Source organism: Electrona antarctica (assembly GCF_951216825.1).
Source record: "Electrona antarctica genome assembly, chromosome: 10".
NCBI lineage: Eukaryota > Metazoa > Chordata > Actinopteri > Myctophiformes > Myctophidae > Electrona > Electrona antarctica.
In genome coordinates this window covers 32,358,775-32,380,315 of record NC_136791.1, presented here as the reverse complement: position 1 = coordinate 32,380,315, position 21,541 = coordinate 32,358,775, and the positions used below count along the sequence as shown (strand labels likewise).

The window sequence follows — 21,541 nt, the reverse complement described above, 5'->3', positions numbered from 1 at the left end:
GACTTCATTTTCACAGGTACAGGGTATCTTGGTGTAGCAAATCTTGTGGACCAGACCCATTGCAAGTTGCTGTACTCTGTCGTCAACCCTAAGCCATTCAAAATGGCCAGGGTTCTGGGAGTGAGGCCAAGTAGTAGCCTGACCAGTTTGTTTTGGGAAGTCTGGAGCCTTGTTTTAAGGGCATTTGAGGTGCTGGTACCAAGAGTTGCATGCATAGTCGAAGAAACCTTGTACGAGGGCTCCTGTTAGGGTCTTCAAGGTGTTTCTGTTGACCAGTGAGGAGACCCTGTACAGGAATCTTGTTCTTTGGTTGACTTTTGATTACATTGGTATAGTAAATGTACACAGGACATCATAAAGGATTACCTCGGGACACATGTGGAAAAAATGTGGCCTAGAATAAATGCCAGATATCATGCAAGGTCTGTCTGCATGGGAGCTGACAGTTGCTGAGCTGCCTGGTCAACAAAAAGGAATAGAAAATTATACAAAAAACAAACATGTTTAATATGTATTTATTTATTGGCATGTATTATCTTTATCTCGATTATCATACATTTATGCTGTTATTGTTGCCTGAGATAAATGGAAAGATGCAGGTGATCTATAATCATACTATGCATGGTCTTGCTGTGACATTTATGCATCCTGTTTGATGCAGAAACATCTGGAGGCAAACACAAGGGGGCATCATGAGCTGATGATCTGATTTTAGTCCTATGCATAAGACTCAAGAGGATACACATTACAAAAGCACACTAGGGTATGAGATGTCTCTTCCCTAATGTTTACATTTGGTTTTATTCTCTCCATTCCCAGGTACTATAATTCAAATACCTATGTTCATATAATTAGTCCTCACTGATGTTCATTATAGGATCATACTATAATAATTAATGTAATTAATATTTTCAGTGTCTCAGGCTGTTGGACAGTACCTTGATAGGTAGGTCAAAGGTTTGGCTATTTCAAAGAAAATTATAAACGTTTATTTTTGTATTTTCTTTTATGGCTTCTGTTTCAGAATACAAACTTTCCAGGAAATGAAAGCTAGGATATAGGCTCTGCATCTCATTGGTGGGACTGGGGGGGGGGTACGGACGGACAGATCAGAAACCCGTTGTTGAAAATGTAGAAAAATAAAAATGAAATGTTTCAGCACAAACCAGCGGCAGCGTCATCCCTCATTAGGGGGATTGAGCGCATCTGCGCTTATTAGCGACACCTGCATTCAGATTTAGAATTTCATCTTGACTTGCCAACAAATTGTTCCACCTCTCCTTTTCCCCTTAGAATTGTGAAGTATCGGCAATAACAATAAAATATGTTTTAATTGCAAAGTAAAGAAGTTGTCCGAGTCCATTTGCCTGTCATTGATAGACCGGTTTCTAGCTCACCAGTGAGACACAGAGTGAGTTGATGGAAATTGTGCCATGATGAGAGGACAAATGATATGAAGATAACATTGAAAATTATGCCATGACATGTATGTATCTGCACTTTATTAACCTACGTTGTATGTATTTTTGTCATTGTATTGTTTGTGATTGACTTACTTAGATTGCTTGATCTGAGAAATGCAACTTTGCATTGTGTGTTTTCAGTAGGCTATGTATTGTGCAGACCTATTCTGCATCACTGAGAGTCACAAAGGTGTAGCCTATATTATTACTAACGAGGTCTAGCCTATATGTGGTAATTGGTCACTGGTGACCCTGTCTTAAAATAATGTTGGTTCCATTATTAGCATAGGCCTGAAAAAGGTCCTTGGCAATGGCATGCCATATTCATTGAGTAAATGAGCAGTGTGCAGGTGTTTTTGATTCCTTGCATTGTGAGTGTGTACTCCACGACCACCAATGCACCTGGTGTCACAATATTTTATTCAGGCGTGCAAGAGACTTTAGATAGATGACCAGCCCCAAGCGTAAGGAATTTACCACAGCTGATATCCCTTTTCAAAGACCGTCATGTGAGACATGCGGAAGACTGCATATTGGCTTATATGTCTCACATGAACACTGTACCACCTTCCTTTTGTCTATGAAAGCTGCCTGTGGCATTTACAATGTCGAGACCCTCTCCTGTTATGTGTAGCGTGCGTGTCAAGTCATGTATAGCATGAAGTGCAAATGGTGTATGCAAATGTTTTAAGGTCAATGACACATGTCTTCCTGTCTCCCACACTTGCCCTTGCCCTTCTCCTTCTCAGTGTGTAGTGAAATTATACCCATGGCATGTTTTCTGCATATCTCACTACACAATTGCTCACTGCCTCGACTGGTGCCCGGGAGCCATTGAAGTTGAACGGAGAACAAGCCAGTGAAGCATCAAGTCAACAGCAACAACACCGGAGAGATCCAACGTATGCAGCTGCCACTGTTGAGGGAGAGGAAGATGACTCTGACAACCAGTCTAGTGTAAGTTATGTGGGAAACAAGGAGAGACAGAAAGGAAGAGGATGTGTGCTGGGGACGGGGTGGAGTTTGAAAAGATGGCAGACGAGTCAAACCGAGGAAAACAATGATGAGAGAGATGGGAGTGTAACTGGTCCATGGACATCATGTCTATTCTATTCTATGATGACATTATATATTATTGCGACGAAGGTTAACTATGGAATCGTGCATTTCCCGTCCAGGTCTCGTGACATCATGTGACATCATCAGGGATGGAGATGTGGAGACCCTGATGTCATAGTAAATGCGATCTTCTTTCTTCTTTCACTTAAGCCCATAAAGATCCCTAATGTCATCAATATTGGCCAGTTGGCCAGCAACTCTACATCTGACCTCAAAGCTTTAGATTTCCATATATGGATATATGTCAGAACCTGTTCTGACATTCCATAGGTTGATCCTTCCCCATCCATCCTTCCTCTTCGATGTCTCCCTTTTGACTTATATCTGACCATTCAAATTTCAAACTCTAGACTGGCCTGCCCCAAAGTTATTAGTGCAGCCGGCGAGCAGCCGGCGAGCCCGAGAGTTAAGGCCCGGCCTTACCTGGGCCCTCATCAAACCCTGTACACTAAAGAGAATGTCCCTGCTACCACCTTTAGATCTCCATATACTGTATGGAGCTGACCTGTTTTGACATTCCATATGTATCTGACCTCATCAAACCCTGTACACCCAAGACATGCTCCTTATATGGCCAGTACAGAATTAATTCCATGTTGATCTGACCCCCCATGCCAAAGCGCCAGTGCTCGCCCAGCACTCGTCTGCCGTCAACGAAGTGGATGCATGCACGCGACCTCAGGCATACTGGTATATTATTGTATTGCATGGTCAGTGGAGATCCTGTGCCACTGCCCCATTGCAACAAAACTTGCCCCCCCCCCCCCAATTTTTTCAGTTTGCACTCTACCTTCACCAAATATTCAGCAATATTTCATATATGATCACTTCTAAACCTCTAAACTGCACTTCTAATCATCTTTTCCCCACCAGATGTCATTTCATGATACCTGGACTCCAGCATGACCTGAAATAGTGTTTAATGTAGTGGTCTATTCCACTTCCAGTATAATGTAAATGTAGCGATTCTTTTGCATAGCCTTATATTTGTGGTCACATTAACTGCTTGCATATGAATGTGACCTTGCTATCGATCGCTCACTGTAGAGTCAGGGGATTCTGTTAAGTGGTGTAAGGTGAAAAGATAATGGACTAATGGATAACTTTAACTTATATCCATTAAAAAGTAGCTTGGCACTAACCTTGCCCTTTGTTTTATTCTTATTTGGGTATAAGGCTGCACTGTAGACCATATTTAGATTATGCTTGCCTTTTGTGGCTGCTGTTGACATATTCTTCACGCTTCAAATATTCCTCAGACAGTTTAGAAAATCCATCATGGTGTATCTGGCTTACAGGGGTCAGTGTGCTTACTGCTTACAGCCTTACACACAGTTATTCATCAAATATTTAGTGTATCTATAATGGCAATAAAGTGGATAAAAACACACACAGCAGACAAACAAAAAGGTTACAGAAGATCTTAAGCATAAGACATTTGGTGAGGTTAATAAAAACACATAATGCTATTGTAACAATTTACAAACGGCAAACAGTAGTAGGCCTACACAACAACAAAGCTAACCTGAAAATGGTCACCCTGGCTGTCAAGGAAACCATTCATCTTGTTATAGTGCAGGTGCAAGGTAGGGTTTGTGAACCCTAGATGGCGACAGTGTTCCAATCAGTGAGGATTCTCAGCCTTCCCTCTCTGGTCTCCTTAGGGCTACAAATTACAAAGTACATTTGATTTCCAACAGTGAAAATACTCGTGATAAGTAAACATTACTGAAATATACAGTTTGAGTGTCTTTCTCTCTTTTTGCTGCTAATTGCAAACACTCAAATAAGTGGAAATGTATGCACTCACTGAAAAAAGAAGTGGAAATGTATTGCCTACAATATTTCCATTCACTGAAAATAACTAGAAATCTATTATGTTTCCAGCAATATATTTAGGCTATACTGAAAACATTGCATCTTTCTATAAAGCTGCTATTGACAACAAATACTGTAGCCTATATATCACCAACTTAGCAACGCAGTTTCTTACTGCTCCACCTAAAACATGTTCTAATAATTGAAACAATAACATCCTTCATAATACCTGGATTGTTGAAATGAATGAAAATCTGAAAACAAGTTAAGTAACTTTTCGCAATATGTAAAAGTATTTTGCGATTATGTATATTGCACATATTGATTTTATTTTACTGTAGCCCTTGTGAATGCTACAAAGAATAGTGTGTATTTGTGTGTATGTGTGTGTGTGTGTCAGGTCACTCAAATACTCATGGTGCTACACTGCAAAAGAAAATCAGTGTTCATTTGTCACAATGTGATTATTAACCAGTTCCCCGCCAAAAAACGTAGCCTGCGTTATTTGTTGGGAAGCGACGCTGCCAAAATACATAGCCTACGTGTATTCAGTTGTGTGAATGTGTTTTATCCGATCTAGTGGAAATGCTACTCGCATTAGCTTCGGATGGCTATCTGTTGTTCGCTTAGACACTGGACTGCGCCATCTTCATTGTGCACGCGCGTGTGTGCACACGCACGCACGCTTTCAGTCACTTTAGTCTCCAAATCCCCCTCCCAGGCGGCATTTCTGTTGCACTTGCGCTTATTGCACGGAGCCTGGCGGTCGTAGTAATGGCGCCAGCCTGTACTGATCCTGCTCCAGGCAGGCTTCGTACACACATAAAGAACAACTGTGCTGTGCTCTGCCTGTGTTTCATGGCCTCCCCAATGCTTTTCCAATGGAAGTCGAGTGGTTTCACCAAACACTTGTGTTTGATTGCCCCCCCTCCCCCCATCACACACAACTGTTTGGTCAAACCACGTGACTTCCATTGGAAAAGCATTGAGGCGGCCATGAAACACGGACAGCACAGATCATGTTGGTCTGATATGTCTGTACGAAGCCTCAGAGAACAACCGGTCGAGAGTCAACACACACCATTAAGCTGACACAACATCCGGTCGCAGTGTTTTGGATCTTCAAAATAAGGGTTGAACGGGGCGATATCCTGGCATGTTATTTATTAATCCTGGCACAAGGTGATGAATACAACCTTTACATGTATGACTATGAACACATAATTCATAATTCATACATAATTCACGCAAGCGCGCAAGTGCGCGCACACACACACACACGCACACAGTCGCTTACCGTAAGTACCTAGTCTAGCAGGTTGTTCTTGTTAATATATTTGTGTACACAGTAAAATCATTGGTGTTAATAGAACCAAGTCAACCAGTCAGGGCCCATTTGTACAGTCACAGAGTTAAATTGACACAGATGATTTTATTCTGTACAAGCGTGTACTGTACACAATCAGATAGTTGAACTGTACACAGGAAACAGGTTCTCCTCAGTGGTTCTCAAATATTTTCATGTCAAGGAGTGGACGCACAAATTAGTAGCCTATGTATTTGCACCCCCATCTTAAAAAATTGTGCCAGTGACCCTCATGCACAATTTGCTAAAATTGTGTTAAAAATGTTAAAATATTAGAATTTATTTTGATAAATGATAGGATATTTTCAAATTGTCAATGTATACGGCTAAAGTGGTTGAACTGATTTTGATGCTATATTAACTTATTTTGCTGGGTAGGCTACCCCCTCAAGGACCCCTGAGGTACCCCGGACCACACTTTGAGAACTGCTGCTCTAGATTAGAAGGAGGCAGCGTTCATGGGACAGGCCCAGAACCGGACATAATGGAGCTTTGCAAACCCCAATTCCCACAAAACCAGAATTAACTAGAAAAAGTGCCCTTCTGGGCACAGGTCTCCACCAGGAGGATAGGACTGTGTGAGATGTTTGGCAAAATGTTTAGAAGTAATATAAACATGTTTGCCTTTGATGGCAATTGGATGATTTGAGGCATTTTGTTCCAAAAATGTGTTTTGCAAAAATCAACCTGTTGGTGGCGCTATAACAGGCCAATGTGAAAAGGGTGGGATATATTCCTCAGCCTAGTAAGAAAATGTGTGAAAGATTTCACGTAAATTGAATGCTGCGTTCATGATTTGAGGCTTTTGTTAAAAACGGGTCAATCTTGCAAACTGTGAAAGCCAATTATAGCCAATTAGGATGGAATATGAAATATCGGACAGATCCGACTTGAGCACATGACCATAGAGATACTGTGTAACGATTTGTGAGATTTTTGGACAGAATCTGGAGGAGTAATATCAAAAAATGTGTTTTACAAAAGTCGGCCTCCTGGTGGCGCTCTAAAAGGCAGATGCGGAAAATGAAGGTCAAAGGTTTGTCCTTGGCCTCTAGGGAGTGTGCATGCAACGTTTCACGCAGATCGGTGCAGTTTTAGGTAAAAAATGTGAAAAGCTGCCTCATGGTGGCGCTATAACAGGCCGTTCTGGAAAATGCGGGGCAGAGGTTCATCGTTGGCATCCAGGGAGTGTGTGTGCAAAGTTTGGCATCGACCGGGTTAACGGTGCCGGAGATTAGCTGGTAACGGACGGACGGAAGGACACACGGACGGACACACACACACACACACGGACGGAGTGCAAAACATACTCTCTCCCCATGCCTTCGGCCTGGTGGAGACAAAAATCTACAAGCTGACCTTGCAGATCGGCTATTGTCATCATTATTGATATTTTTCAATACAACAATTACATTTTACAAAGAAAATAGGCCTATGCTTTGTAATGTATACTTTGGAATCCTTAAAGGGGAATTCCACTCATTTTCAACATTTTACTACTTATGTGATTCACCATGGTAATTTTTTTCAGACTTCCAGTTCTAGGAAACGCAGAATGGGGGGGACTTTTTTATTATTTCCACACAACAGCTCTAAGGTATATTAATGACATAGTAAAATGTTGAAAATGAGTGGAATGCCCCTTTAAGTATTTTTAAAAGCAAGTATACACTCAAATACAAATTTCACTTACAGTTGAGTAATATTTGACCAGGAGTATCTATAGGCTACTTTGACTCAAGTACTGGGTCTGAGTACTTTGTCTGCAACCGTCTGAAGACGGTAAAACAGAGAGAGTTTTGAAAATCTTGTGCGTGATTTAGCCCGTTGAGAGTGAACGCCCAGAGAAAGCATAAAGAATGGCGTAGTTGTAGTTAATCTTTACAGAGGGACAGATTTAATGGAACGGTGTCAGGTGACAATAGCTGGAAAAGCCATCGGGGTGAAGCTAATGCGATATTTAAAAAAGAAACTCCCTCGGCCCACTTCTCCCCCATTGAGGAATGTACAGTATAGAGGAAAAGGCCAGGTAGACCTGCCTTAAACCCAGCACACATGAACACACATGCGCACACACACACACACACATGCACATACATGCACACAAACACACTATCTACAAACACACTATCTCTCCATCCGACAAAACTAGTTAGAGTTACAGTAGCACATTCCGATACATCTTTTACTCCAAGCTCAACTCATTGTTTTTTAAAATGGTTTTAGGAATAATTCACAGTGATGGGAGTCAGGAGTTGGTTTGCCAGATGACCTTTCACTCCGGCAAAGGTCGCCCACAGTTTGTGTGTGTGTGTGTGTGTGTGTGTGTGGGTGTGTGTGTGTGTATGCGTACATTGTGTAATCTGTAACAGTATATGCGTCCAGCACACGGAGAGTGCATTAAAGCTTTAGCCCTGTGCGTACTCCCCCGTCCACTATTCTGATCTCTCTCTCTCTCTCTCTCTCTCTCTCTCTCTCTCTCTCTCCATTTGTCTGTCACTCTTTCTTTCTCTCTCCCTCTTGTTCTATCCCTTCTCTCTGTTTGTTTCTCTACTCCCCTCAGCTCTCTCTCTGTCCAACTGACCGTAACCCAACACCACACGTCCCCCCCCCCAACTGTCGTTTCATCCTGTTTTATGGGACGCACCTGATACAGTAAAAATGCTTAATGGCTGAGGAAAGTCTCAAATCAATGACCATCAATAAACATGCCACTGTACTTGACCCCAAAAATACTATATATATTATAAAGGAAAATACAGTACGTAAATGCCTGTGATTGCGACCGCAGGTCGCAGTTAACTAAGAAATCCTGCATTTCCCGTCAGTGGTTGGTTGGTCACCCCATGCATGACCATATATGGGAATGCCCCACCCCATATATGGTCATGCCTGGTGACATCACGTGATGTCATCATTCATCAATATTAAGCCCATATATGAGATCCCTGATGTCATCAATATTGGCCAGCAACTCTACATCTCACCTCAAACCCTTAGATCTCCATATATGGAGCTGACCTGTTCTGACATTTCATATGTTGATCCTTCCCCATCCATCCCTCCTCTTCAATGTCTCCCTTTTGACTGATTTAAACTCTAGACGGGCCTGCCCCAAAGGTATTAGTGCAGCTGCGCTGGGCAGCCGGCGAACACTAGAGTTCTCAACAGGCCCGAAAATTAAGGCCTGGCCCTACCTGGGCCCTCATCAAACCTTGTACACTCAACTTCAAGACACTGCCCCTGCTGCCACCCTAGATCGGATATGTTGATCGGACCCCCCATTCCAAAGCGCCAGCGCTCGCCCAGCAGTCTGCTGTCACCCAGGCGGATGCGTGCACGCTTCTTACTGTGTGTGTGTGTGTGTGTGTGTGTGTGTGTGTGTGTGTGTGTGTGTGTGTGTGTGTGTGTGTGTGTGTGTGTGTGTGTGTGTGTGTGTGTTAGGAGGTAGTGTCTGGTTCAGCGTGTACGTGTGCGTGTGTGTGCGTGCGTGCGTGCATGCATGTTAGGAGGTAGTGTCTGGTTCAGCGTGTACGTGTGCGTGGATATGTACAGTAGCAATGGCAGCGGAGTTCAGCCAGGTCAACAGACGGGGGGCATTAATGTAGAATTTACACCTTTGGGATCACTGCTCACACACAGCTGTGCGTGCGTGCGTGCGTGCGTGCGTGCGTGCGTGCGTGCGTGCGTGTGTGCATGACTGCGTGCGTGCGTGCGTGCGTGCGTGCGTGCGTGCGTGCGTGCGTGCGTGCGTGCGCGCGTCCATTCGGTCTCAAACTTGACGTGTCTGTCTCATGTGACCCCAAGGAGATCGGGCCCAGAGCCCAATGGCAATTCGAACGAACCAACAGTTTCTGAGAACCGAAATTTCATGAATATCTGTATCCGCTGGCTTGATTACTGAAGATTGTCCCTCAAGTCACTGTAGTAGTAATGGGCTGGCTTCATAGATAGTCGTGCAACCACTTCCTTAAGTGACTATGTGTGTCTCTGGGTGGGTGGGTGGCTGGGTGGGTGCGTCTGAGCACGAAAACAGCATGGTTGTTTTTCACCACCTGTGCGAAACCTAACACACACACAAACACACGCACATATTAACTGTAGATATGGTGATTTCGGGTGTGCCAGTACAGTACAGTACAGTACAGTACAGTACAGTACAGTACAGTACAGTACAGTACAGTACAGTACAGTACAGTACAGTACAGTACAGTACAGTACAGTAGAGGGAACCCCACACGGTAACTCTGTCATTTCAGACGCGGGGCGGCTTGCCGGAATCGGGCCGGCACCCTGGGTGCGTTCCTGTGGGTCTGGAACTTACAAATCTTGCATATAGTGCAGCTTTAATGTATATGCTATCATGCATAATAAGTTATTATTAATAACACACAAAGGTAATACATTATTAGGGCCCGAGCACTGCACCAGTGCGAAGCCCTATTGAAATTGCAAAGATTATTATTCTTTGCAATAAAAATGTTATGCAAAGAATTACGTATTTTAATGGTCTCAAAAAGGGGCATGGCCTAATGGCTCAATAGTCAATAGCAATTCCGGTTCACCAAATCAGCTGGTGGCTCTTCCAACTAATGGCTTAGGGCTGAAAAGCTCTATGGTGGCAGAAAAGCGACTAAATTTGACCTTAAACCTGGTGGGGTCTCTTAAAGTCATGACCTAAACCCAACAGGAAGTCAGCCATTTTTAATTTATTGTGGTGTTTTAGGAGGATGATCAGAATCACCCAAACACGCTCAGCGTACACAAGAGACCTTAACAAAATTGTGAGTTTTTATAAAATGCTGTGACCGTGGCAAAGTGTCTGCCAAACAGGACGTGAAAATAACTGATCTACAAGGTCAAGTTTCCTTTTTCTCTATATGTAACTTTTGAGCTGATTGCTCAGATTACAGTCCTGTTTTACTTAGCTCCGCCCCATCTTCTGTTGGTCGATATTTGATAGTTCCTACTTTGTGCTATACCTTTGAACGGTTTGGCGTACAGACTTGTGATGCGCATCACTTGATTCTGTTTAGCTCCGCCCTTCTGATTGGTCGATATTTGATAGTTACTATTTGTTTTGCTATAACTTTTGAACGGTTTGTCGTACACGCTTGTGAGTTGCGTCACTTGATTCGTTTGATAGTCCTTGTCCATCTGAGTTACTTATCCCCGCCCCTATTCTCGATATGGTCGATATATCATAGTTTATATATTTTGCCATAACAGTTTGTCATACAGTCATGAGTCGCCTCCTTATCCTTCATTCTCTGATGAAGGATTGCGAGATACAGGGATCCTTGATGTCAGAAACTGCTATGGTCAAGTTGATTACATACTTGAGCCAATGGATTTCTATTGGCGCAGCGGCACAAACATGAGGCAAAGCTCGGCCAATCAGTGAAGCTGATGGTTCGGGTTGGCCAATCAGGCAAACATTGGTTTGGTCTACACCCCGTAAACGCAGACATTCGGTGCATCCGACAGACAGAGATATTTTGATCTGTGAAAATCTTCGCCCACAATTTGTGGACGAAGCTTTTCACCAGTGGTCCATTGTGCAGGGCCACAATGGATGCTGGGGTTTTAAGTTGTTAAACATATAGGCTGTGATAATAACTTTATATGCAGGAAGAGGACAGCAATGATAGTTTGCCATTTCACCAGAAAGTCAAAATGTCTTCACAGAACCAGCAGTGACCATCCCATCCCAGTGCCTTTGGCAGCATCATTGCAGAATTTGAACTGGTCTGATGAAGAGCCGGAGAGAGGCTCGAAATGTCATGTCCACTTGACCATGGTCGTATGGTGTAAGGAACCTTAATACATATTATTGTTAAGCTTTGGAGCATCACTCAGTGTGCGGATGTTACGTTTTGTTCTGTGATTTGAACTGCACACACTAAAAAGTTATTTTTTTATTTAACTATGAAAGTGAAATAAATTGACTTAATGGGCCCGAACCTTGGGTCCATTTGGACCACATTATTAAATTTAGTACGTATTTTGCAGTGTATAATCCTCAAATAATAGAAGACATAATGGTATATCCATTATGCCTTTGCCACCCGGGCACCTAGATTATGGAATGCTCTACCGGTGCATGTAAGGTTATAGCACCATCTGTGCCTGTGTTTAAATCACACCTATAGAAAAGTGTTTTTTACCCTTTTCTATAGGTGATTCATATCCAACTGACTTACTATATATGTTTTTTTTTAACCTTGTACAGCACTTTGGAACCTTGTTTTGAAAGGTGCTATATAAATAAAGTTCATTATCATTATCCAGTCAATCAAGGAAGACATGGGTACATTGTGTCAATGTTATTTCAGAGCATGCTGGCGGCTCAATAAATATGCTACATAGTGTAATGAGCATTATTTGAATTGGCAGTCATCAAGCCTTCCTGTCTCTCTCACGTATGAAATGGAACAGAAATAAAAGTATCCCAGTTATCTGTGTGGGTGAACATTTACAATAACTGCTATTAGCCAGAAGTTCATTTATGCTATTCTGTTGCAAAACAATTGGATGAATGAATTGAAATATACAGGGACCATACCAACACTGTCAAGAGTGTAGGTATACAGTATGACACATTAGAGATATATCTATATATCTATATCTATATCTATATCTATATCTATATCTATATCTATATCTATATCTATATATATATATATATATATATATTATTTTTTTTACTCAGGGGTCTGGGGTCTATTTGAGGTCCCCTCTTGTTCCCTCTAAATCTCTTTACCAAAAGTAGCTGCATGATCTACAAGCTCACAGTGCATGTGGCGTGTTGTGACCTTTTTCATTTAATATTTGCAACAGAATAGGAACCATGCAGTTCAAGTGGTTGCTGACTGTAAATGTTGATATTGACAAGTGTGCCTTTAGTCCCTCTGCATATGGTGGAAAATGAGCTTTCAGTTTCTTGATGCTGTTTCTGATGTATTCAAACAACGCAGTCTCCCCCTGTTTGCAGCTTTGTGGCCTGTCAGCATCACTTATTTGGATGCCAGATGATGAATCTGTTGGCATCACTTATTTGGATGCCAGATGTACAGTATATTATTATTCTTTATAACACCCAGTTAACATCTTTGCTGGCCAATTAGTGGTGTGAAAATGGCCTATTTGAGTGCTATCCACATGTTGCTGAGTGTCTTGATAGATAGCAGAGCACACTCTCTGATCTTGTTTTATGGGTTCTATCCCCTCATATTCAGCTATTAGTGTAGATTTTCGTCTTACACAAACATTAAATTCCCATTGACAATGAATGGAGAATGTACGTCATATGTGGACGAGCAAATCGACATGTTACGTCATGATGATGTACGATAAGAGCACCCCTCACTTCACACAGGTGATTTTTTCCTATAAACAGCTTTTTCCCCCACATGTCTCAAGATTTGCCATTGACAATGAAAGGGGAATTCAGGTCAAATGTCCGCTAAATCTTGTCCCCATACGTCTCAATATTTGCCATTGACAATGAATGGAGAGAAATTAGGTCAAATGTCCGCTAATATAAGCATGAAATGCCATGACATTGAAGGGAAAATGTACGTCATGTAAACGAGCAAATCAGCTAACCAATCACAGGCAACAGGCATTCTGATTGGCCATGCAGTATGAGATGATGATGATAAGAGCGTCCCTCACTTCACACGGGAGTGATTTTTTTTAAATAGGCTTTGTTTATTTGTTTATTTTTGGTATGCTGAGCAATTATTGCTATACCTGAGCTAAAGCGGGCATTGTTTAAAAACTATAGTGCTGATAACTAGTTTTGGTTCATCTCAAGACCGCAAAGTATAAAACAAGGTGAGTTAACAGATTTATGCCATACCGTCCTCACTGGAGGTATAGGTTTTCAAATTGGGCTCCAAGGACCGCCAGCCCCAGGGGTCCTTGAAGGCGTTCCAGTTGGTCCAACTGGAACTGAATTATAGACTTGAATTATACTGAAACTTAATCATTTGGACTCCAAATGATTAAGTTTCAGTATAATTCAAGTCACTTGAAATTATTTAAATAAATAAATAAAGAGATAAGGATAGAGATGAACTGAACACAAACTCTTGCCAAGTTTATAGGCATACACACACACACACACACACACACACACACACACACACACACACACACACACACACACACACACACACACACACACCAGCAAATCATCAGTAATTCTTCACTCAGAGTGTAAGAATTACTCAATTTTATACACTCTCAGCGACGCGTGTCCACTCATGTTAAGAGCAATAGCATAGTTGATAAATTGACTCCTATACTCCTATAGGCATATTAGCATATTTCAGTCAAAACATGGACAGACAGGGGCCTTAAATTTAGACAAGTGCTGAGTCTGCCGACCTGTAGACGATTGTGAAGGGAACCGCTAAAAATACGCAAGACGAGTTATTTTCAATTAAATATATCAGCTGTCCCGTTGGATTTTTGTTTGTTTTATCCCCTGGTACCGCGGTCATGCAGTAGGCCTATATGGTCAAATGAGCCGCAATGGGTGCCACGTTTTGAACGCCTTGTTCAGATCATTTGCTGTTTCATTAAATTAAATAATATTTTTCTTGCTGTTTGTCTTGTAGTTGTAGTTTAATATGCATTATAGCCTCTAGGCTTATTACTATAGCCTATATGGACAAAAAGCTAAATGAAGGTTAGCCTACTTTCGGTTTCTGGCGCAGTGTTTTTTTTTTCTCCCAAGGATAATCAATATTTAATATACAATATATTTAAAACATTACATTAATTAGTTTCCTTTTTTGCCACCAGAAACTATAACGAAAACAACCTAAGTAATTTGTGTAAGTTGTTTGAGAAAATATACAGTTTAAGACAATTAGGTAGGCTATAGCTATTGATGGGGGCTGGGCCTAATCAATATATCTTCTTATCGGCTATGTAAGAATATATAACTAATATTGATTAAGCCCCTTATAACTAATATTGATTGATTAGGCATCTATAGCGCATTTCTTTTGCATTTAATGTGATTGACATTGACATGCATTAATTAGTCTGATTCTGCCTGTTCTCACACTGCAGATAAACTTCGTCTTGACATGAAAATCCAGCTTCAGCTGTCGCTGCAGGCCTATGTTTATGTTATTACCATATAGAGTTATGGTTATTAATTATTTCGCCCCCAAAGCCTGGACACAATATAGCAATAGGCTTAATTAATTATGAATTAATTATCTTCGAGAAGACGTTTTGTTGCATTCATATGCCACGTGTGAAATCATAGATTCATATATAGGCCTACTTTGGAAAACAGTTCGTTAAATTTGTCTGGTTAAACTGAAGGCTTTATTTTATAAGTAGCCTACATTTTTTATTTATCAAGTTAAAGACCTACTTTTCATTTTGTGTAGGCTACCGTAGGCTACGTTTGGCTCCACTGTAATAACGGACTCTTGTTGGAATGGAACACAAAATGTGTTGAAATAGTACAAGCTGTGAGCTTGTAGATCTGCTATTATTATTTCTGAAAGTTTCTGAAGATTTAGGATATATATATATATATATATATATATATTATATATATATGTGTGTGTATATGTCATATACAGCAATGCATTGGTATTTTTTTTTTTTTTAATTGAAATAGCCTAGGCCTACTTGAGCATTTACTTGAGCATAGCCTATATACTTTGTCCACTGTTAAGCACTCATGATGTCTGAATCCAACAGACTACCTAACTAATAAATATGGCTTATTGTTTCGCTGCAATAGCAATAAAATGCTCTTTGGCCTATACACCTGTTACACAGTATCTGCAGTATCACATGTAGTCGACTCGACAGTGCACCATGCACACACTCTGTCACAATCTTTAGCACGTAGCCTATGCAACATGACACATCTTCTATTATTAAACGTTCTGTTTATCAGACGTCGTTAAACCAAGGTGAATTGACAAGATAGACTATATCAATTTGCGGTGCAAACCACAGCTATAGCTAGCACAACACGCGCATGTCAAATATAGGCCTATGCGCGTGCTCTCACACGCATATAGGCCAGAGAGAGAGAGAGAGAGCTCAGTATTATTTGCACAATATTGTTTAGCCGGATTCAACGATTAAATTGCTACAACTGCCGGGTCGTTTCCCCCCATAAACCAACATTCCAGAATTAAATCATCGCCCTGCGCTGCGTTTATAGGTCAGTCAGTCTTGTTAGCCCAGTGCAATGAATGCATGCGCATGCATGCTTTGGGGCTTTTCCTAACATCTTCTGCCCAAATATAAAGTTTAACAGCCTCCCTTGCCCTGACAAGCACATGCAGCAAGCACAAGAAACCAAGTCAAGTTCACTTTTCAGGCTGTTTGATAAAGGGAGACAAAAACAAATCTCATACTTCTCTCATAAGAGTGTCGGTTTGGTGAGAGAGCCTAAAGTATTTCGTGTTATGTCTACTCTCCCGAGCGAGCCGCTGTTCTGGGGCCAGGCTGCTTTTGAGTAGACCCATGTGCACTCTGCTAATTGTGTGGGTTGTGTGCTCCATGTGTAATTGAGCTTCATGGGGGTCGAGTTGTGATTGATTCTTAGCACTTTTCAAGAGATTCTGCGGTCAACTCAGCGGTGCAAATAAACAACAACATAATAGGCTCATATTAGCCAACACAACACTGAATCACAGAAACCCATTTAGTTTGATGAGGCATGTTTGCACAAATGTTCACTGAACAACCCGTTATTATTTTAGGCTACTTTACTGCAGTGGTCAAATATTCGTCAATCTCAGTTTTTAATTCACTTCATCAATGAGAGAGAGAGAGAGAGAGAGAGAGAGAGAGAGAGAGAGAGAGAGAGAGAAAGAGAGAAGCGCAACGGAGGAAGATGGGAAGGGGATGAAGCATAACCCTCTAATGAAAGTAGCCTACGAAAGGAAAAGATTGACATTTCCTGAAAAAAGTGCGGTCTATAAGTCAAATGTTGTTTTAAGACATATTCTACACGCAGGGCTTTGAGAGTGGAGGGGATTAGGTGTCGGGAGGAGTGTTGTATGGCCGAAGCTGTTCAAACAAAGTGTCTTCTTTCAACACACGTTTCCAGTTTTCTGTTTGCCTTCGTGAACACTACGGCACTTTTGTTCCCTCCACGAAGCGAGGAAAGATAAGGTGTCATCACTTGAACATCAGGGACCAGTTGGGAAAGGCATGCGGCGTCATTTTGCCCATGCTTTGCCGATAATGGGCTGGCCATGCATGTCACACCCATAGTCCATCAGCAGACTGTTGATTATTTATCATTAGAAAAGGTTGGATTGTGTCCGTTTTTTAAAAACCGCATTGACCCTATACCTGACAGACCAGCGCCGCTCGAAGTTCAAGGCTATTTCCTCTATGCATGGTAATTTCAATTTTCAATTGTCAATTTAAACAGTTTCAATTTGAAGTGCGCCTCGAATGGTCAACATTATAATGTGTGGACTTGAGTTGTACGGGGGAAATGGGAAGAAGGCTAGGCTATACTTTCAGTTTCCACCCACGTCGTTGGGTGGGTGGGTGGTGGGTGGCGGCGGCGCAACATGCATGTCTACAGGCTGCCTGCTGCACAATTGCACATAGGCTATAGCCTAACCTCTTTCTTCAACAGCGACCATTATGTGTCAAAGGTAAGGGCTCTTGTTGTGCCTGTTTCATCATAGATTTAATTTCCCCAATAATTTGTTATTACGAAATTGGTGCTTCGGTATCCTCCCCATCTAAAATCCACCGTAGAGTCAGTCGACGCGTTGAGGCATGACTTTAAATAATCCATTTGCCTATTTTATGATAGTCATAGGGGAATAAGGGGATAGGCTATATACACTCCACACATACAGACAGTAAGGGCCGCAACCTATATGTGCAGCTGTACACGGTTCAATTCGTATAGCCTAACCTGCAAGTGATCGTGGTTTTGCTTGTAGACCTGGAGGAAAATATTAAAGGACCACTTCACCACTTTTCAACCTATCTTCATATAATTCATTCTGTGTCTATAGGAGGGCTGTGGGCAGTTTAGAAACCGTGGGCAGTTTAGAAACCGTCCTCCAGTGACATCATCATTAGGCAGATTTTGTTTTTAAAACAAGATTTTTTTACAAAAATGTTTAGATTTTTATTATCGTGAGAACGATGGCTTCCATTTTCGCATTGCAACTTTTCAGGATGAAAGCCTACAGTTTCTATTAGCTTGTATTCCCCATCGATGATGTCACTGGAGGACAGGTTTCTGAACTGCCCACAGCCCTCCTATGAGACACAGACCGAGTAGAAAAGAATTGTGCCATTTTTTCATGATTATTAGTGAGGGCCTATTATATGAAGATAGGTTGAAAAGTGGTGAAGTGGTCCTTTAAGAATGTCAAAATAGGATAGGAGTGCACGATGGGGTGCACGTTATCCCACTCCTATGATATTTTTGGTCAGTTTTGCTATTTGATTGTTGATGAATTATTTAACGTGATCGAAGACCGCACAGTGGGCAGTGGCCCATGCCAATATATTTTTTCCTCTCCAAGAAAAAAAAAATCAAGATGGGATGAATCAAACAAATTCTCATTTTAGTCCATGTATTTCTTCTCTTTTATTGTAAAGGGTATATGAAACTATAGGTGAATCGATTTGTTTATGTTTTATTATTTATCGCAAAGTTTACATGCAGTTTCTTCCCAAATGAAAGTACAAATAATAGTAAGAGATTAGATAGTTCATCTTGTCACAGACGGCTCTGGTGATATAAGACACTTGACGGTAGGATACCCCGACAACAAAACAAAAATAAACTGCTTATGGCTCCCTATGTAAACGAAAAAATGCGATGGGGTACCTCTGACTCGGTGCCTATGGTCTGTCGACATAATATCTAAAACCCCTAAAATCATAACGATAATAGTAACAAGAATTAAGACTTTTTTATTGTTATCGTTTTCAACAATATAACATGTTATGTTATTACATTCCGGTAAAATAGGCCTACTTTTTAGGCTAAAAGCCCTATAGAACCGCCTCTGTAGTGCGTGCGTGCGTGCGTGCGTGTGTGCGTGTGTGTGTGTGTGTGTGTGTGTGTGTGTGTGTGTGTGTGTGTGTGTGTGTGTGTGTGTGTGTGTGTTTGTGCGCACACCACATAAGCCTCAGTCTCTTCTTTCCATGTCTGTCATTTTGCACCTTGCCTCAAGTGCTCCATATATAAAGCTCGTTTTGACGTCCCCACGTAGAAAGTTCATGTGCCCTCCGTGCCTCCGCGTGTCCGTGTGTGTCCTCGTCGGTCTAAGAGCCAAGGTCCACCAGATTAGACGACATAGGGTTCAGTATGCTGTCGTGGTGCAGCGAGTGGTGGTGATGCACCGAGTCCGCGCTGGACACCGGGATAGCGCTGGGTCCCGGTGGGGGAGCCAGGCCGTGCAGGGACGGCAAACCGGAGTTATTGCCGAGGAGCATAGCCGGGCTGTGGGACATGTGGTCCGGCGTGTTGGAGGGCGTTTTGTCGTCGTCCGAGCTCCCCAAAATAGTTTTATTTCCATTCATGGAAGACGTCAATGGGTTGTGACTGTTGGCGTTGGAGTTTTCATTGTTTTCTCTGTGAACGTAAAACAAAACACTATATGAACTATAATGCTAGTGCAGAGTGTAGTGCTAATGCTGAATCTATTTATTATAGTATCACGACGTATATATCATGCAGGATAGACAAACCCACAATGTATGCGTCCTGTTAGTTTGAATATTTAGAATTTCGGAAAATTCCCAGCTGTAAAAAATATTGACGATGGTTTAATAAAAAGGCCTATAAAAGGGTTGAACCTCACATTGAAATGGTAATTTGCCATATAGGACTATTTTATTGACATATTAATAAGGCAAAGTCAATAAGTTAACAATAGAGAATTCGAAAAATTGTGAATAATAATTTTACAATATACATTTCAGTATTTCACTTAACCGTTTCACTCCCGAACACACACACACACACACACACACACACACACACACACACACACACACACACACACACACACACACACACACACACACACACACACACACACACACACACACACCTGCATATTTCTGTATCAGCGCAAATAAGGCCTATAATGAATAGAATTGATTTGTTGTCCAAAGGTAAATAAATAGCCTATATAGTTTTAATAAAAGGTATAGGCTTAGAGAAAATAGTCATAATAGTCATGTGTCATAATGTCGCATGAACAATGAAAACTGATTTGATAGGTGCTTATGTTTGATTTTAGCAGTTTAAATTGTATTAGCCGAGCGATTGGTCAATGCCAAAGACACAGTGTGTCTTTGGCATTGGTTGTAACTGTTTTACAAGGAGCGAGTAAGGCTTTTTCCAGTGAGGAGACATGATTTACGTGGAGCTTTTAGCCCGAATTAGAGGCCAGGGGGTGAAAGGAGACACCTCTACCCACCGAGCAGAGCCGCAGCACCTGACTACAGACGTCTCCTAATTCTCCCCGCACGTCTGCCCGTGTAAACACTTTGAAATGTACAAACGGCTCCTAATGAAATGTCAAAGGAGTTGGGCCTGCGTGCGTGTCTCTATAAACTTCAACACACCAAAAGTGTAAATAATGCACTTTTTGGTTTAGAGATTCTGACTTGCGGGCTATTTTGTTTTATTGTTTGTGCCATCTTGTTAAAGTTGGCGTGAATGTATGCCGTATATAGGCCCTTGGGCTATTACGTTAAATAGCAGGCTTATTGATGTTAATGTCAAAGCAAGAAAGTCTGTTATAATGAATGTGATTACACAACGACTTTAAATTACGATGTAGGACATTTTTATAGCATTGTAATTTACCTGACAACAGCTCTGTAATTTTCGTTACAGATCATGCGCCCCCTAAACAACTAAAACAAACATACAACAACACAAAATAAATAAATAAATAAATAGCAATAGTGTGATTGATAACTTTCCCCATAGCCTACCTTTCTTTTGCTTCCGCCGCCCGGTCCCTTTGCCGTCGGTTTTTGAACCAGTTGCTGACTTGCGTGGTGGTGAGTCCCGTGCCCTCGGCCAGTTCTCGCTTCTCCCGCGGAGAAGGGTACGGGTTGTGCGTGTACCACTCCCGGAGCACGCTCCGGCTCTTCTCCTTGAAGCAGTAGCTCGTCTCCTCTCCGTCCCAGATGGAGCGGGGCAGCGGGAACTTTCTCCGGACGCGGTACTTCCCCACCGCGCCGAGCGGGCGGCCTCGCAGCTTCTCCGCCTCGATGTAGTGCGCCTTCAGCCACAGCTGCTGCAGCTTCATGTGGTTGTGAATCGAGAACTGGTGGCTCTCCAGGATCTTGTAGAGCTCTCGGAAATTCCCCCTGTGGAAGGCGACCACGGCTTTCGCCTTGAGGACGCTCTCGTTCTTGTGGAGGTGCTCGCAGGCAGGCAGAGACCAGAGGAAGCGCCCCAGTCGCTCGATGTTCCCCCCTTGCTGGAGGACCTCGCAGACGCACGCTACTTGCTCCTGCGTAAAACCAAATGTTGGAAGCATAGACATCGCCGCACAGTAAACCGATACAAACAGATAATGTTGTGCCTTACTTCCACGACTCCTCGACTCTCACTCGCGCACTGCCGATGGCTACGTTAAGACATTAAACCAAACGCACGACATGAGTCCTGCATGTGCGATAAAAGCTCCCCAAAAAGAGCAAAACAAAAAAAGAAATAAAAAAGATTCAAAAGTTACAAAAAGGTTGTATAATATCCAAGCGTGGAGAG

The 21,541-nt window shown here is 42.0% G+C and overlaps 1 protein-coding gene and 1 long non-coding RNA gene across 3 annotated transcripts in view; one reads left to right on the top strand and one right to left on the bottom strand.

The window, feature by feature from the left end:
• The first annotated feature begins 1,275 nt into the window (after nucleotides 1-1,275).
• LOC306930699 overlaps nucleotides 1,276-21,541 on the top strand; it is a 25,804-nt gene continuing 5,538 nt past the window's right edge. Inside the window, exons 1-2 of one of the 2 annotated variants that reach the window (XR_013790920.1) lie at nucleotides 1,276-1,411; nucleotides 2,213-2,420. This is a non-coding gene — a long non-coding RNA (uncharacterized lncRNA). Of the gene's footprint in view, nucleotides 1,487-2,212; nucleotides 2,421-21,541 lie in introns of both variants that reach the window. The other variant, XR_013790921.1, reaches the window with a different exon arrangement.
• Nucleotides 18,376-21,541, bottom strand: part of six2a (SIX homeobox 2a) — a 3,296-nt gene continuing 130 nt past the window's right edge. The window contains exons 1-2 of the mRNA XM_079512171.1: nucleotides 20,758-21,541; nucleotides 18,376-19,381 (exon numbers count right to left, since the gene is read on the bottom strand). The exon at nucleotides 20,758-21,541 is cut by the window's right edge and continues 130 nt beyond it. Coding sequence (XP_079368297.1) covers nucleotides 19,072-19,381; nucleotides 20,758-21,317 — 870 coding nt within the window. The 5' untranslated portion in view covers nucleotides 21,318-21,541 and the 3' untranslated portion in view covers nucleotides 18,376-19,071. The remainder of the gene's footprint in view (nucleotides 19,382-20,757) is intronic.